At 38.1% G+C, this 18,035-nt stretch overlaps 1 protein-coding gene across 4 annotated transcripts in view; it reads right to left on the bottom strand.

Moving 5' to 3' along the window:
- UBN2 (ubinuclein 2) overlaps positions 1-18,035 on the bottom strand; it is a 96,105-nt gene that overhangs the window by 11,223 nt on the left and 66,847 nt on the right. For 3 of the 4 annotated variants that reach the window (XM_047694325.1, XM_047694327.1, XM_047694326.1), the window contains 3 exons: positions 13,731-13,962; positions 13,203-13,292; positions 392-10,628 (listed from right to left, as the gene is read on the bottom strand). The exons of the other annotated variant lie outside the window; for it this stretch is intronic. In XM_047694325.1, coding sequence (XP_047550281.1) covers positions 10,579-10,628; positions 13,203-13,292; positions 13,731-13,962 — 372 coding nt within the window. In that variant the 3' untranslated portion in view covers positions 392-10,578. Of the gene's footprint in view, positions 1-391; positions 10,629-13,202; positions 13,293-13,730; positions 13,963-18,035 lie in introns of those variants that run through there. 4 annotated transcript variants of the gene reach the window in all.

The raw sequence follows: 18,035 nt of genomic DNA, 5'->3' as shown, positions 1-18,035 counted from the left end.
TCTCTTTCCTGCTTCTTCCTGACTCTGCTCAGGACATTCCTTTTTCTTTCTTCATAGCCAAATCCCAGTATCCTGAGACCCGGCTCAAGTGCCATCCAACTGACAAAGTCTTCCCAGCTCTCTCCAGTCCTGTTTCTCCCCTGCTCTGAACTCGTATGTCAGGCAGCAATGGACCACACCTTTGTGACAAATTTTGAGCTGTAATGTAATCTTTTAACTCGTCATGAGATAGCAAAGTGTTTGTTAATACACTGACGTGGGGACCCTGCCCTTTACTTCTGTTTCTGATAGCGCCCGGCACAGTACAATACAGACAACAGATCCTCAAACACGACTGATAGAATGAGGTATTAAAACCCAAGTTAGCCAAATAATACAACGGACACGAGAATAATATGTACATTCCTCTTTATTTAATACAACACATAACACATACAAAAAGAAAAAAAACACTCATGTAAAAGGTCCTGTCACAGAAGGATAGACAGGAAACATCTACACTGAATCAAATAAGGCTCCTGCTTTAAAACAGGGGTTTGCTAGCTATACCTGGAATATGAGCAAGGCTGTTGCAAAAAAACAAAAAGAAAAGAAAAAAAAAATTCCCTGCACTGAAGGGGTATATCCATAGGGCTAATTTACTAAATTCACAGATCCATATTTAGGAATGTTTAAGCCCTCTCACATATCCAAAATTCATCAGGGTTTTATGAAATGTGTGGTTATTTTTTTGGTTAAAAAAATTTACCTGTCCTTCTTTCTGCTTAGAAAACAGTGACAAGAGCTCTCTAAAAACTCGAGACCACCAAACCACCCAGAGTTTGGAAAGCTTTACCATTCAAGTTCAAAGGGTGTGCAGAACAGAGAATGCAAAGGCAAGATGGCAGTGGGAAGAATTTAACTTCTCAGTCATGTCCTGGCAGCCCGTATTCAATCCACCGTGGGAAAAGACAAAATGGAAATACCTAGGCTCAGTGCAGGGGTCAGTAGCAGCAGTTTGTCCATATTCCTGCTCTAAGTAGAGCCGGAAATTAAACAAGCACCAGTTCGTCTCAAAAGAGCCTTATACAAACACACACACACACATACCCACACCCATTCACATGTCCTCACCACCCCCTTTTATTTAAATTTATTATTATTTTTTTTTTTACTAAAATAATACAAAAAAGGGAGACAGGTATATTTACAAAAATCCATGGCTGGTACAGTACATAATTTTTAAGACACACTAAATGCTACAATCTTTCAGGTCCTGAGATTATTACAAATATTAACTCAAAGCTGTGTTCAGGTCCAGTTTTAAAGGAGGAAAAAAAAGTCCCAAAATATTAAGTCACACACTTATTTAAAATACAGTATATCCCTTCAAGTTAGCAAAAACACACCTCCCTATAAACAAATGCAAGACAGCAATGAGCGCCCTTCACCCAGAGGAGCTGCAATTCTCTAGGCTCCTTCCTTTGAGATCGGTTGTGGAACATGCTGGCATCTCTGTCAAGTGTGGAGGTGGCTAAAGAGGAAGATGTGTACCTGGAGGGAAGTTCCTCTAGAGAGTGAACGTTCACTGTATCGGTTAAGTCCTGTTTTTCCTTCTGTTACCACACAAAAGTCTTTCCCTTATCAAAATTCATACCACAAGTGTTGGAAATATGTGCTTACCCAGACTAAAAATCAGAATCCTTATTCCCAATTGGTTATAGCAAACAGATCTGCAGTCCCACAATAATTTTACAACTGCAAATAAACTTTCTTGCTTGTAATAAAAGAGAGAGAACACCCATCACTTAGTTACCTCGGTAGACTCTGACTAGCATATTATTTGGGGCACAAAATTCTCACCAGCCAGAGATTTCTTTTCCTTTTCTTTTAAGCTTGACAATGTTTTGTGAGCAAAACACAAGGGCAAGCCCCAGATAACATACCTTTCTTAAGGACAATTTGAGATTTTTGCTACTTTCTATAATTTTTTAATGACATCCATCAAAAGGACAATACAAAGTTTGAATCTTTTCTGTGGCTGGATGTACATCAGAGGAAATTATTTGTAGGTTGGAAACCTGCCTCTGCTGGTGGAAAAGGCCCCTTACTTATTGGAAGGTCTCAGATGGTATATGTAATTAATTATGTAGGCATAGCCAGGATTTTAAAAGTCAGCCAAAGATGGCCAACTTTCTAACTAACTATATAAAACAGCAATAGATTTTATCAGCTGAGAATAACTTCTTTGTCTTTTAGTGCCCCTAGCCAAAATCAGGGTAATCCTTGGTAGTTTGGCAAGTATGGGAAAGAAAAACTCTTATGTGCCAGTCCAGGGCACACTAACCTTGAGAACAGCACAGAATAGCAAAAAAAATGAGGAAAGGTTATGGCCACAAGGACAGAAAATACAAGATAGGTAAGGTCTGACAAATTAAAGGCAGGTTGTCACAGAAAAACATGCCGACTGGCTGGTCTTGGTTACGGCTGACTCTTAAATGTGCTTAGAGGGTAGATGGAGTTGTTAACTTCAAAAACAGAAGTATTTCCAAGTTATCTTGAGTAATAGTTATCTTTTTTGTATTTCAATTAGGTTTCCATTAGTGCTCTATTACAAAATATTTTAAAACTAGATTTAAGATAAAATAGAATTATATTATCATTAGCAAAATGGGAGCAAATAATGTACAGAGTTTTTTGAGGAACATAAAACTGGTTCTAGGAATTTATATGGCCCGTGTGACGCAGACCTTTGCAAAGCAGGTTTATTCCAGGGGAAGGATATGAAAATAAGCAAGGCGGAGTATTATGAGAAATAAGAGCCCTTAACAAAGGTCTGCATCTCATTTGAATAACCTTGAAAAATATCAAGAAGAAGCCATGAATTGTAGCAACCACAAGGTATAGTAGTAGAGAAAGCTAGTTTTTAATACAAGGGAGAATAATAAAAAAAAAACAATTCCAGTCACCAGTGAACTTGATGCCAAATCCTGGACACAGAGACCCCTTTAATTAGACTACTGAGGTTTCTGAAAGTATCCTTGACCTGTTTGGGATACAGTTTGGGAAACTGCTAATGGTTCACCATAAATGGCAATATGTAAGAAAGACTGAGAAGTTAAAGAATAACAGTATGAAGAAATTAAATAAAGATCACAAATAGCTACTTTCAAGCCAATTTGATACTTTGGGAGTATCTGAGAAAAATGTTAATTTTTCATTTCAAAGTTGTTCAAAGGCAGTCTGATGATAAGCCTCCACCAAGTCCCTGTCTGAGTCTGTGTGAGGACAGGAACAGTGTCCTGGACTATGCCTGCAGTCTTCACTTCTGAATGCAGTGGAGACCCAGGAAAGACCGCCAGAGTGAGTGAGAAAAGAAGTGAAAGTCTAGTCTTTCCTCTCGGGACTCTTAGCAACTGGGTGATGAAATGGTTAACTTAAGAGCTCAAACTAGAGGTAAGAAGGAGGAGGAAAGGAATTCAACATTAAATATTCAAAGCCATTTTTAATTAGAGTCTGACCAACTGTTCAGCTCTACAAACCTGAACACTGTGCCACAGAATCTAGAACTTTCTCAGAACTGAACACTGGGATGATTTCATCTTAACAACCCAAAGACATTCCATGATTCTCGCTACAGTTTTGCACCAGTAAAAGGATCTGTACTTAAGTTTTTCAATATCAAGTTCACATTTCAGGATAGATGAACACACAAAATATCTGTTTTATGCTTCTGTTAATTTTCTCTAGAGGAACAAACACACATTCAACAAAACCCTTATGCCTTATTTCTTTGGGTAGAAGTCATTTAACAGTTGTATTTGAAGAATGGAAAAAAGAGGGAAAATGTGGAAAATAAAGAGTATGTTTATCTGCATAGTTGATATTTAGAGGTTACTAACTAAGGCGTTATCTTAAAAAAAGCAATAAAAAGCCAAAAGGTGATTTTTAAGACAAAAACATCCTATCACTAGATTAAATGGGCCTTGGCCCATTGTGGGAATTAACACAGATGCTTTGTCTGCTTGGGCCTGGGGCTTTCTCTTGACTCACTTGAGCTGGGTAATTTGTTCCTCATCCTCTACATTCTCTTTCCTGACCCTGAATATGTGCTGTAATTTAAATCTACACACACTCTCTAATAATTTTTGCTTAGCATTTAGCACTAACTACAAACACAGCATCCATTTTTTCCTGTTGCTGTTGTCTGAAACGATAAAGGAAAATTCTAAGTATCACTACCTAACATGCCAGGATGAGAGGGGGATAAAATGATCTTCATTTCTTTTTCAGAGATGGGCAAAACATGCTTCCTTCTGTCCCTTCCCCTTCCCACCTCACGTCCCAGTTAAGAAGTGAATCCTGTCTCCTCTCTCCCATTTTCCTACAACCTGAGCAGTGGCTGGCTCTGACTCTTTAATGGGTGGAAGAAGCCGGAGTTACACAAAGGTAGACCGGCTAGTGTCTACCCAGCTGTGTGTAGTGCTTGCCCCGACGGCACAAAGTTGGATAGACCTGTAGTGACAGGATTAGTACACAGTCTCTGATGTACAAGGACTAGGAGACGCCCATTCATTCCTCGAAGGTTAAAAGCTTGGCTGTCCATCACCAGACAAGTGACATAAGGAAATTAAATTGAGAAGATGGAAAAGTGAGGCAGCTAAAACTTGCAGGATCATTTATCAACTCCAATAACCAATCATCCAAACTTTACCTAGCTGTAGCTCCACAACCTTGGCAAAAATCACACGTGTATTAACATCAGAAAAGGCTAAAAAAAAAAAAAAACAAAACTCTACTTATAATTAAGAAACTTAGTGTTACTCCCCCGAACCCTTGTTAACCTGAAACTAACCATTTTAATCCCACCACAAATATGCTTAAATAATATGCATCTAAAGTAGAATTCCAGTGATTTTTTTTTAAACTTAAAAATCATATGGTACTTTTATACCCATCACAGGGAAACATTTTTTAGCCTCTGTGGAAAGATGGTAATACTTTTTTAATTACATAGGACATTTTAGAAAAACTCAAAGTATTTTTGAAATAGTAAAGTCTCTGATATCCCTGGGAGGTAGGTGAATATTATTATACCCAATTTTCTAATGGGTAATCTGAGGCACGAAGGTTAAATGATCTTCCCCCTGTTAAATACAGTGATTCCAGAGTAGCGTGTCTGAGCTGAGGCTGCCTGATAGTGCTTCCGCTATCTGCTGACTCTACCAGGAGCCGCTGCTTTCTGTTAATCACCAGTCTCCTCTTCCCAATTAAAATGTCCTCCCAATTAAAAAGGGGGGCACTTATTAGATATATTTGTACTGGTCTCTGAGGATTGGTTCAGCTTAGTCTCCCTTTGTGTGTCATATCTGTTTTCAACAAGGAACAGATGAATCTCAGATACTGAAGATTACGCTATTGCGCTCCAGGGAGAACTCTAAACAGCCATAAAATCAGATGAAGCCAAATGTAATTATCTGGCAAATGAAAAGAAAACCGAAGATCTCTCAAGAATGCTGTAGTTAGGTGAGTGTTTACGTGAGTATCTGAAGTCTAAGTTTATTAACCTTTTCACAGATATGCAGCCGTATGAATTCTTCGAAAATCATTTTCCAGAAGAAAATACGATGCACATTGCATGTGGACAAAGCTGGTAGCTTCCTTCAAAACGTACTCAGATAGAACACCGAGCTCCTAACTCTGGCTCCCCCGCGTCTTTACGTTTGCCTGCCACAGTGCACCTATATCAACCTGACCCTCTAAAGACTCTTGTTATTCCAATGCTTTCTCCAGGATTACTCATGCCAAGTCTGAAGGGCAGAGAGCAGTGGGTTACATCCAGGAATAGTCAATGAGTCCACTAAATTTACTTAAATTGAAATAAATGACTTATTCTATTTATGTATTTTTGTTAATGTCTACAAACAGATATTCAAAGGGGGAAGATAGCATCTTGTGTAAAGACAATTTCCCAATCTACCCATTTTAATTGACTAAAAGCAATGGAATAAACAAGCCAGAAGTTTTGCAAACATCGAAAGGGCTGTGTTTGGAAAGGATGCAATGGTACAGCAGCTACTAGTTATATATATATATATATATTACATATGTATACATATATATACACATATATATGTATTATGTATCTTACACATATATCCTTATACATATAAAGAAAAGGAAGAATATTACAGCATGACATGACGTTGGCAAGTTTGAGATTCTTCCTCCTGAATCCCCTGACTTATAAGCCTGTACTTAGGATATCTGAGAACACTTTTAAGAGGGGGAAAAAGAAAGAAAAAAAGGCACTTAACAAAGACAAAGGCCTGAATTGAGCATGTTTTAGAGGAGTAATATAAGCATTTTACCAGAGCTAAGAAATGATTTACAGAGAGTTAAACTTTTCCCCTTCAATTTTACAAAATAAAATTGCATAACATGTTTGTAATCGGTCATTTACCCACTACTGCATTTCTGTTTCATTATTACAAAAGCAAAAAAACAAAACAAAACAATCATACATGCACAATAGAAAGTACAAGTGCCCCTTTTGAGAACATACGGTCAGCAGAAACTACAGTGCTGAAGCACAAGGGAAAGTTCTCAAGTTTGGCCTGATTATAGATTTTTCTCACTCTGCTATTTCTAATTTAAAACAAAGAGAAACAAAACAGCAACAAACAAAAAAAGAAGCCAACACAAATTCAAAACCTACATGATAATAAAAAGAATTCGGGACCAGTGTGCTTTTATGGTACACTCCTAAAATAAAGTATCCTAACTCTATGTATGGGTCAAGTTACATGACAAAACCTCCTAGAGATAAAGAACTGTAAATCAGACTATAATCGACCAATACAGGCAAAGTTCATTATACAAGTGTAGCAGCAAATATGATAGACAACTGGAGTTCTAGGAGACTGTCCCAAGGGACAGAGAGTTCTCACAATCAATGGCAGTTTGAATAACAGTAGAGTTTCCATCTCAGAAACTGTCTTGAACCAAGTAGAGGCAGGAAGGGGTGTGGTAAGGGCAAGCGGAGAAGAAAGACTAGAGGGGCCTGCCCTTTCCAACCCTGGGTAGTAAACAATTTAGATCTGCTTTGGGAAGGGAAAAAAAAAATCCTGGGTTAAAAATCTTTTCCAGTAAGTTGTTTTCAACAGGTGTCAAACCCACAGTATCCAAACAAATAAGTGCCCGGTTCTTCCTCCTACCTTAGTGATGCAAGAAACCCTACTCAACTTCTGTGATAGTAAAAAAACGTAATTTGGGCTAACAACATCCATCAAAGGGGTGGCAGGCATAAAAGAATGTATGAACACGAGCCTCTGATTTCCTCAGAATCTCAGGATTCTGCGACTTCAGATTAACTTCACTTCTTTTTCCCAAACGTTTTTCTTCAGGCTGATCTCAAACCCCTGATTTCTTTTACCCTCTGATCTCAGAAGCTTATGAGAAAGAATTATCATTGAGTTATAGTGGAATTATTGCTTGCATTGATTCTGGAGGCTCTGAATGAGCTTGACACTTTGCTCCCAAACAGTCTCCAGCCGAGGCTCAGCACGGCTGTCTCTGAAGACAACTCCGCTGACCGTTATTGCTTGTGAATACTGAGGATTAACTTGTATGTACAGTAACAGCTTATACATCAGTGAAGGCAATTTAAATACAAGACAGTTGAAAACGAACAGCTTAATTTTCCTGAATCAAGAGTCCCGCCGAGTGGGACATAATTAAGTGGGCTGATTATTTTTGCATTGGGATGTTGCTAATGCTCTTCGGAAATACACATTGCTCTATATCCTTTCTGATTACTCACCATTTTAAAAAATAACATAATTTGACTTTTAAGTGCAAAAATACAGTATGAGTCACAAGTCTCTGGGCTAAAAAATAACCAATTTATATGTCTGTATTTAGTAAGAAAAACTGTAAAGACAGGTGCCCGTAAAGTATGGACACCATTTTCAATGTTATGATCTAGAAAAGAAATAGTTCTGTATTTACAGGTAGGAGCTCTCAGATCATACTTATCTATTTAGAAATAAAAGGATGCTTGTTTCATCTGAACAACACAAAAGGGTAGACTTGATTGAAATGGACGTAAGTTAGCAAAAATGTGGTATGGGGCTGAGGGCGGGATCTGGCAGCAGTCCTCACGGAATCAAGACTGAAGAGAACAGAATCTCATCTCCCTGTATATGGACTTCTCGGAGCCAAGGGCCTCCAGATATTTTTACTGGTTAGTTACAAAATAATACTTGGGGGAAGAATTGATAATCCTGTTCTTCTCTAACGGAGACAAAAGAATCATCAGGGATCTTCACGCGGCATGATTCAGAACTGATGGATTTCAGAGACTGAAGTTATTCCCTGACTTAAACTAGTGATGCATTTTTATATAGAAATAAATTTATGTATACACACAGATGAACACTTGCACAACTATCAGCAGGAAGAGAGATTAATATGCACTCGGACTCGTGGTTCGGGAAGTGAGACCAAGGTCAGCTTCCCAAAGGCAAACTCCTATACAGTATTAGCAAAGACTTTTTTTTTTTCCCCAAATTAGATAAGAGCAACAGGTATACTACACTGGAATAACTCAAGAATTGGGTAAGCTTCCCTAATTAAATAAACCAAACAATCTTTAATCAAACATATCCAATTCAAGTCAAACCTCTAGGCAACATCGCAACATCCTTTGGAAGCATCCTCTGGGGTGGACAAAACATTCTTATTTGTTCTACTGGTAAACTAAATTCTTAGAGGCAAGTAATTGTAGCAATGATTCCTCTGAAACAGTCCTCTGCCTTACTGCAACATTTTGGAAATAAAGTTTTCAGTTACTTATTAACTTTTTGCTATGAAGCAAGCCAATGTGACTCTGAAGTCAAAATACAGGTACCACAGATCTGAACAGACCTGTGGTGACTCATCCAGTCCTGTAGGCTATTTGGGACTTTTGCTTAAAAAGGAAAAAAGGGCCACATTAATACACTTATTTAATAAATTTAAAGGTATAGGGTGACTTGTAATGAAAACATGCAAATCTTGCTACTACCAATCTGATGCTGTTTTTTAGGTGAGTCTGTTATAAACGGATCAAGCTTACACCAATCTTGGGTACGGTTTAAAAACATTCAGAAGTCTAAATAGGGAGAAAAAAAGAGTGAGAGAGAGAGATTGATAGAGACAAGACCGATGATGACGAAAAAAAATCAAATGTATCCAAAAAGAACCATAAATTTCTCCCTTAACATCCTTTGTTGAATATGTATTTGCATAAGGAAGCAATAATAACTAAGCAGTCTTACTACTGTCTGCAGGTTTACTAACGTATCAATATTCTCAGTAAATATTAATAAAGCTTTAAGATCCCAAATGCTCCAAATCCATTTCACTACACTGGATACAGGGAGTAAAAATACATTGTGATTGTTATAAAAAATAATCCCTTGTACACATGATCTAATGTAATTCCTCCCTTTAAAATACTATCTTAAAAATTCCAAAAATATAATATATGCCATTTGAATGACCAATGAAGAGGCATGTGCAGTACACACTTACACCTGTCTATATCACCTGAAGTACCACTAGCTAAAAGACCAGGAGAAGTCGTGAACTGAGGGGAGGCTGGGGAAATCTACAATTCAGAGCGGTAGGCCTGCAAGGGCTAAGAGCACCAAAGTCGCAGCCCTACGTCAAAGATCCCCATTTCTGAAGAGAAAAATGTGAACAAAGCCACATTTTAACATCAAGAATGGAAATAAGAATTAACCAGTCAATACCAGATGCACAAATCACCTGAAGAAGAGTTAAGTACCTGCTTCTGAATGGAAGAAGGAATTGACCCTTTTACAAAAAGGGGGCATATAAGTTTCGTCTGTTAAGAGCAACAGGCTCAATTTCTTGACTTTTAAAAATCTTGATGATTTAATAATATATATCATTGTGCTAAAATAACTTTCCTGAAGCCTCTTTAGTCCACTGATTTACACGGGGAGTTGCTACACACTGGAGAAGATTCAAGTTTGTTCAGGATTGTGTGAGGGTACGATATTTACTCAGCTACTGTCTGTATCAGACACAGGGTCATAATTTTTGTGTGGCAATTTGCTGCATAGTCCACTCAAATAGACGTGATTGTTACTCCTGACAAACTGGCCTAATTCTAGATATATTGCCTTTTATTATGCAATTATGTCTACAAGTGTTCAGATCCAACCCCCAGGATGGATGGAGTATACCCAAATCCTCAGATTCCTTCTTCCTCCCCCCCCGGGGAAAAAATCAAATTTGTACTTCTGTGGGTTTGACAACTGAGTCTCTTTCAAGTCAGTTAATATGATAACTTTGTCTTTCTTTAGAGGAGACCAAAGGTCACTAACTTTGCACGAACGCATTTCTTCCTCCTGCACCTGGCTTTACTCAAGTAACGTTCTCTTTCCTTTTTTCCTCCTCACCACAGTGCTTGGGACGAGAGAATGTAAACATCGACAGAACAGCAGCCCTATGACCACATGAGGACTTTCCCATCAGGTAGATTCCATCAGCCAGCTGAAAGTCTCATCTCCATTGCTTGCTGGGAAGTCACTGAGATTTCCGTGGTAATTTAGTGTCCCCTTTACTTTGGCCTCCATCTGAGAAAAGAGGTGTTTAATTGGCATGGGTTGGCATGTTATATAAAAAAAAAAAAGATAAAACAAAGAGAACAATTAACTTTTAATCTGCATGTGAAGGACATTGCTAAAAAGATAGCCTTTAATATCTTACATGGTACAGCATTAGATTGAGAAACGTAACATAAAGGAGATAAGTTAACTCAACAAAAATGATCCTCTTATCTCAAGTGACTGCGGTTTAGTTGGTTTTCAGCTGAAATACTATTTTCAACAGGTATTTATAATCGACCCCAGAGCCGATTGTGACAAATGCTGTGAGGATTATAAAGGAATATAAAAGACATAACCCTCATGTTTAAGGAAGCTACCACATCTTTCAATTCCTTTAGAAGACAAGGTCAATTCCATTTTCCTGTGAGTGAAATTAAATTTCTTGCCATGACACAGCATTTGATAGCGAATTCCCCGTTACCTACATAAATGAATGCAACATACTGCAAAAATCCAGCTGAGCTTTTGTTTTGGTCCTAACTGGGCCAGAGTTGTAAGTGACAAGGAAAGTCTGCTCCTGCGAACAGTGGTTTCTAGGTTTACATGTGGCTTTTTAACTTTTGTTGGGAAGATGTTGGTTACTCTTTTTAAACTGGGCGAGAGCAGGATGCAGTAAGCTTGAGAGCGAACAGAATGTTTTAAAAAAAAAAAAAAAGGGGGCACCTGGGTGGCTCAGTGGGTTAACCCGCTGCCTTTGGCTCAGGTCATGATCTCAGGGTCCTGGGATCGAGTCCCACATCGGGCTCTCTGCTCAGCAGGGAGCCTGCTTCCCTCTCTCTCTCTCTCTCTCTCTCTGCCTGCCTCTCTGTCTACTTGTGATCTCTCTCTCTGTCAAATAAATAAATAAAAAAATCTTTAAAAAAAAAAAAAAAAAAAAAAAGTCCTGCTTTAGCAAAGACAAGGAAGCCTCCCTCTTCTAGGCCTGAGAGAGAAAGTCAGGGGAAGGCATGAATGGTTGAAGCACACAGGTGAGAAAGAATAAAATTACTGTACTGTAAGATCTGTTCTAATGCTGGAGGAGACCACGAAAGTCACATTGCTAGGTTCATTCATGTGATATCTAAATTACTCCCGTAAAACATAAAACAAAAAACTGTCTCTATTGAAGAAAAGCTAGATCAATGAGATAGGATAATTGTTTCAAAAGCTGTATAAACAGAACACTATTAAAATCATTTTGGTGACATCTAAGGAATTGGCTTTTCCATTTATAATGAGATATTATGTGCTTGTGTTTATAGAGACAATAATGTTGACCTGATGTATAAAATTAAATTCCTAAAATGGCAAGGAAGGACTATGCTCAAAGAGGTATTGGTAAATTAGCAAAATAAAATATTCATATTAAGTGAACTGTGAGATTCTTTAGACCAAGGTTTGGCCCAAGGCCCAGATGTGGCCCACCAGTGCTTTCTAGTTTTACTGGAACCCAGCCACACTGATGTTGGTGTTTTTGTCTGAGGCTGTTTTTGCACTACAATGGCACAGTCAAGCAGTTGTGATAGAAACTTCGTGACCTGCAAAGCTGAAAATATTTACTATTTAGGCCTTTTTACAAGCAATGTATATGCTATATAAAAAGACTATATAAAAGTTATAGTCATTCTTTCAAGGGCTGAGTCTGGGGCAGCTTACTACTTAGTCTTTCACAGAATTAATTATAACCCGCTGCCTTGAGATTGCCACACGGCTCCCACTTCTGCATGTGGTCAACCGTAAACTTGTTCAAAGATCATTTTAAATGCAGTGGCCAAAAAGAATAGTGAGGTCCCAGTTAACCCCCAAAGCTGAACAGTTATTTCTGTTCAAAAGATCCTGAAAATGGTCTTCAAGAATAGTATCAACAGTCCACCGAGGTCAACTGCTGGTGAAAGCAAGAACCTTGAGGCCAGTATGTGATGTTCAGTGTCTACTCCCTAATCTCAGATTTCACACGGATCTAGCTGGCCGGCAAGTATCTAATGCATACAGTTTGGATGGTATAGACTGAATCACTGCTAAAAGGCAGAAAAGTTGAATGGTTAAGAATACAGCCCGTCAAGTCAGACTGCCCAGATTTGAATTTCAGCTCACTTCCTAGGATTATCATCTTGGGCAAGCTGCTTACCTCGAATACAGTTTCCTGATCTATAAAACTAGGGATTGTCATTAGCTCACTCACAGGCCTGTTAGAAGGATTAAATTAGCTAATACATTAAGTAGTCACAGGACCACCTGGCTCTTAGTAAACCTTCGATACATATGAATTATTACAATCACTGGACATGACTTTTGAACACTGTTTAAGGAATCCTCTTCTTTGTCCTCATTTCAATATAGCAAACACATGTCTTCAAAAGGTTTTTTTTTTCACATGTAACAAAAGGTCTCATACCTATTTCCTTTTTCTTATAAGGAGTTTGTTGTTAATAAGGATTTAGTCATATGAAAATCTGTTTTTTCCAACCTTTGTCATCTCATTCAGTTTTCAGAAAAGGTTTGTAATCCAATTTATAAATCTATATACATATTAAAAGATGAAAAAACTGGTGGCTTTCTTACCATTGAATGTTTGCTGTAAATGTGTAGGCAGAGGTGAGTGGGAAAGTGTTGCTGCATGCTGAGCTCCTGGCTGTAAACCCTTTAGTAAATCTGAGAGAAAAACAGACCTGTCAGTAATTTTCAACCTAAGATTTGAGCCCTCTTAGATCAAAAATAAAAATATTTAATTTATCTAATGTACGACATAGCCCCTGACTTCAGAGTCCTTCTTAAACTAGAGCACATACACTGAAAAATTTATATGTATAAAAATATGTGTATGCAAATAACCCAGCAACCACGACTCCCTTTTATTAGTAGTTTCATTAAGATAGAAATATGGTATAGATGGTTCCTTTAAGAACTGTAAATAAAATCTGATTCCAGTAATTTGACTTACATATAAATGAAATAAATTGCATTTCTTAAAAAAAAGGAATTCTGTAATCTTCATTAACTCCACATGGACTACTCTCAATGAGAATAAATTCATGAGGTTTCCTGCTCTGTCAAACTAGGTAGCCCAGTAACTAAAAGAGCCCCACTTACTCTGAGTTAGGCTATGGTGGAAAGCGGCTGAGGTAGATCCCGAGGTGGTTGTCACTCCAGCTGTGTCCGTTCCAAAGCCAAGTAGCTCCAAGGGAAACTGGAAGGGCATGGTCACTGGAACAAGGCCACCCAGCATCCCAAAAGGAGTCACATTTTGATTTGTTACAGACAAAGGTGATGTCATGAGAGTCAGAGGTGAGGCATTAGCCAATAATGATGCTCCTGCTGTGGACTGCAGAAACCAGGGGTCAAAATACATAAGAAATCAAATCTTTAACCTGAATTGATTTATTTTATTTAATATCCTTATGGGCGCAAGACTGTGTCCTCTATCTAACAGAAACGTTAGGAGACAGAAAATGAAGACTGAGGTGAAAAATACATTTCTACGAGCCACTCACATTGGTTTAGGAATGAATTCTCGACTCGGCTCTTCATTGCCAGTTTAAACTCTTTATTTTAAAGCCTGTATTACCACTCATTCATTCATACCTCACCTCAGACTTCCGCTTTTCCACTTTTGCTCCTAAGGCCTCCATCTGAACCACGGGTCATTAATTCCATAACAATTTCAATTTGGTCTTTGAAAATGCTCGGTAATTTCACTGTTTTTTTTTTTTGTTTGTTTGTTTGTTTTTACCATCTTTCCTGATACAATTCATGTGGTTAGTGTTCTAGATGAGGACCCTCTCAGAGCCTGTAACACAATACCCCCTGCTTTCATCATAGCACCTTAAAGAAATGAGGCCATCTAGATGTTCTTCCTCTTCCTTTATTAGCTCTAACTGCCTCTCCTCCAAAACTAACCATCTGACGCATGCCACGAATCCGCCTATGCCGAACTTTCTGGTACAAATATCTAGTATTATATCTTTCTCCAAGATTCCTCTGCCTTGTCATATACAGAGACCTCACCTTTTTTTTTTTTTTTTTTTCTTTAAACAACCATAGTTACTCCTGGCTGTTCCTCACCCCCTAGAAACAACCTTGTTTGTATTCCTTTTGTTAATCAAATTTACTAAATGATACCCTCCATTCCCCACATTACCTAGTTTCTCCTTAACCCCTGAAAGCTGGTTTCCATGTCATTACTTTTCTGAACCTAAAGACTCCTTACAGTAAAAGGTGTTTTAACACTCCTCTATCTGGGCTTTGATGCCATGTGTAAGAAAAGTACATTTAAATCAGACATACGCTAACATTAACTAACTTTCCCTAAGAAATTACTTACGTACACTTCCTTAAGCTAATTTAATTCTTTGAACAATTTTCTATTCAGCAATAATCTTTTCCCATTTTGGCTTTCTTTTCTACATGTACTTATCAACTAACATTACAATAAAATTGTCTCAGTATCAGATTATCTATGATAGTTTGTGCAACTGTGACTTTTCTTTTGTAGTCTTATTTTACCAATTCTAAGTTTCCCTGGCCGAAATTTTTACAGTTCTAAATTCCGTCAAGAATACTGAATTCTTGGGCGCCTGGGTGGCTCAGTGGGTTGAGCTGCTGCCTTCGGCTCAGGTCGTGATCTCAGGGTCCTGGGATCGAGTCCCGCGTCGGGCTCTCTGCTCAGCGGGAAGCCTGCTTCCCTCTCTCTCTCTCTGCCTGCCTCTCCATCTACTTGTGATCTCTGTCAAATAAATAAATAAAATCTTTAAAAAAAAAAAAAAAGAATACTGAATTCTTTGAATTTTAGTCAGTAATCGATGTTAACTATCATCAGGTTTATTTTGTGTGCTCACTCCTCATCAGTAAACATTACTAGTAAAGGGCTGATCATTTTATTTCTTAGTTAATATATGAGAAAAAATTTAAGTGATCTTCCCATACATATATGCCACAGCATATACATTTCTTTCTTTCTTTCTTTTTTTTTTTTAAAGATTTTATTTATTTATTTGTCAGAGAGCAAGAGCGAGCACAGGCAGACAGAATGTCAGGGAGAGGCAGAGGGAGAAGCAGGTTCCCTGATGAGCAAGGAGCCCGATGTGGGACTCGATCCCAGGACGCTGGGATCATGACCTGAGCCGAAGGCAGCTGCTTAACCAACTGAGCCACCCAGGCATTCCCCAGCATATGCATTTCTTATACCTAACAGTCCATGCCACTGCTAAACAAAAAATGAAGAACACCTTCCAGAAGGCTTTAAATCTGGTTTCGCTACTCTTTCTCCAATAGCCTTCCCTTCCTTTATTTCCTTTGTTAGCTCTCAAATTTACATCCTCACCTCGGTTTCAATTCTGTAAATCTAAAAGCTCAGGGAGGAATCGCACTTGGCTATGGAACACTCACCAACAACTGAACTCAGCAGCTCCTATAATCATGTGACCCCCACCTTATAGCTCAACTGCTATCATTAATAGTCTCGTTCTTTCTGGACATCCGGGCTTAAAACCTTAGTTTTTAGACATCATAAAAAAATGGACAAGATGAACTTACTGTCAACATACCCATTCTTTTTCTTTTTTTTTTTTTAACCACCACTTCCTCCAACACTTAAGTACAAATCTTCATCACTTTATGCTTGGACTTGGCCACTTTTCTATTTTCTAGTCTTTCCCTTACTGGGCCAACCATGATATACAAAATGGATTCACTGGAAAGAATTACTAAATTAGAAATAAGGACACTTTGAAGCAACTTAGATAGAAGGGATCCTACATCAATTTAAGAATTAAAATTTTTAAATCATAATTCTCTTGTAATCTCAGGATAATATGAAGCACACACTCTAAGACCATGTGCCCCAAGTGGAGGCCCCTACAGAGGAACAGTGAGTACTGCTAAGAAGGAGAACTCAAGCTTTTCTGGAGAAGGCTAAATGAAGTATTAAAATAGCTGGAAAATATAAATTAGGGCAACTTTCCAAATTAAGTGAGCGATCAAAAATGATGTCATGCCGTAACTGTGTAACAGTTTGTATTTTCAAAAAACTTCCATGTCCACTTTTGTTTATAAAACCAAAATGAAACATCAGACTATCTAAATATTACATAACGTTCATAAATTTCTCCCTATAAGATGGAGACCTTTCAAAAGTCGGGTATCCTACTGTTGATATCATCCAGAAGCCTAGAGGAGAAGCTGTCAACCAAAAACAGGCAAACAGTTCAGGATAATGCTCCATAATCAAAAATACTTCCATGACCTACATATTTCATTTCCAGGGGAAAATAATGAAGGAAAACCATGCTCTTCCTGTGGTGGGCATTCTACATATCTATGCATAAATGTGTGTGTGTGTGTGTGTGTATATGCATGTACATATATATAGAGAGAGAGGGAATTTTTAAAAAAACCACCTCCCCATTCTCTACAAAAACCAGGGAGATATTTTGAAATATAAATCAAAGAAGACCCTCCAATGGCTTCCCACTGCACACAGATTAAAACCCCAAGTTTTTATCGTGGCCTGCAAGGTCCTTCATCACATGGTTCTGGTTGATCTCAGATCTCTCACCTATCCATCTCTCCCTAGTCCAGCCATGCATACCTACATGTCAGGCTCTTTCCTATCTCCATGTTTTCACACCTACCACCTCTCTAGCCTGGACTGTTTGTTCCCTCCTATCTCCAAATGACTAGCCTGTTTATTCAATTCTCAGCTCAAATGTTATCACCTGAAAGAGGCTGTCCCCAACTCCCTTACCTATGTTAGCAGCAATCACACTCTACCATATTATTGTTTTAATTTTTCATAACACTTAACATTTTTAAAGAAAATTTGTTTTTATCTTTCTACCTAGAAAATATGCTCCCTGACAGAAGAGACCTTGAGTATGGTGTTTACTCTAGCTCCCCAGCACCTAGAAGAGTGCCTGGCACATAGTAAATACCTCAGAAACATTTGCTTAAGGAGTGAATTATTTTTGGAATTATAAAGTGGCAAAGACAGGATTCACAGAACATCAGTTAAGTTGAAGGGCAAGAAAGAAGAGGAAAGCCTTGAGCAGGAAGTTACTAAATACAAAGCAGGGAAAGGTAATAATCTGAACCCAGAAAGATTTTAACTTCTGTTAAACCTGTCCTTTTCATTCTGCAAATGAATAGATAGCTGAAGATATCTTTCAGACAGGTGCTGAATGTTTTACGGGCACAGACAGGGAATCTTCTTTTAGTGCTAGAGTTTTAGAGAGACGCGATCTAGAGACCAAGAAGTTTCAATGAGAGGCTATGTTAAAACAACAACAACAACAACAAAAACCACAGGTTCTCCCAAAGTTACAAAAAACCTTATTCAATTATTGATCTTTTCTTCAGTCAAACCAGTAAGACAGAACAAAAAGGATCAGATCTGAAGGC

This window comes from Lutra lutra, chromosome 11, assembly GCF_902655055.1.
Source record: "Lutra lutra chromosome 11, mLutLut1.2, whole genome shotgun sequence".
Classification (NCBI taxonomy): domain Eukaryota; kingdom Metazoa; phylum Chordata; class Mammalia; order Carnivora; family Mustelidae; genus Lutra; species Lutra lutra.
The sequence above is the reverse complement of the archived record's forward strand: the minus strand, read 5'-3'. Positions and strand labels throughout refer to the sequence as shown.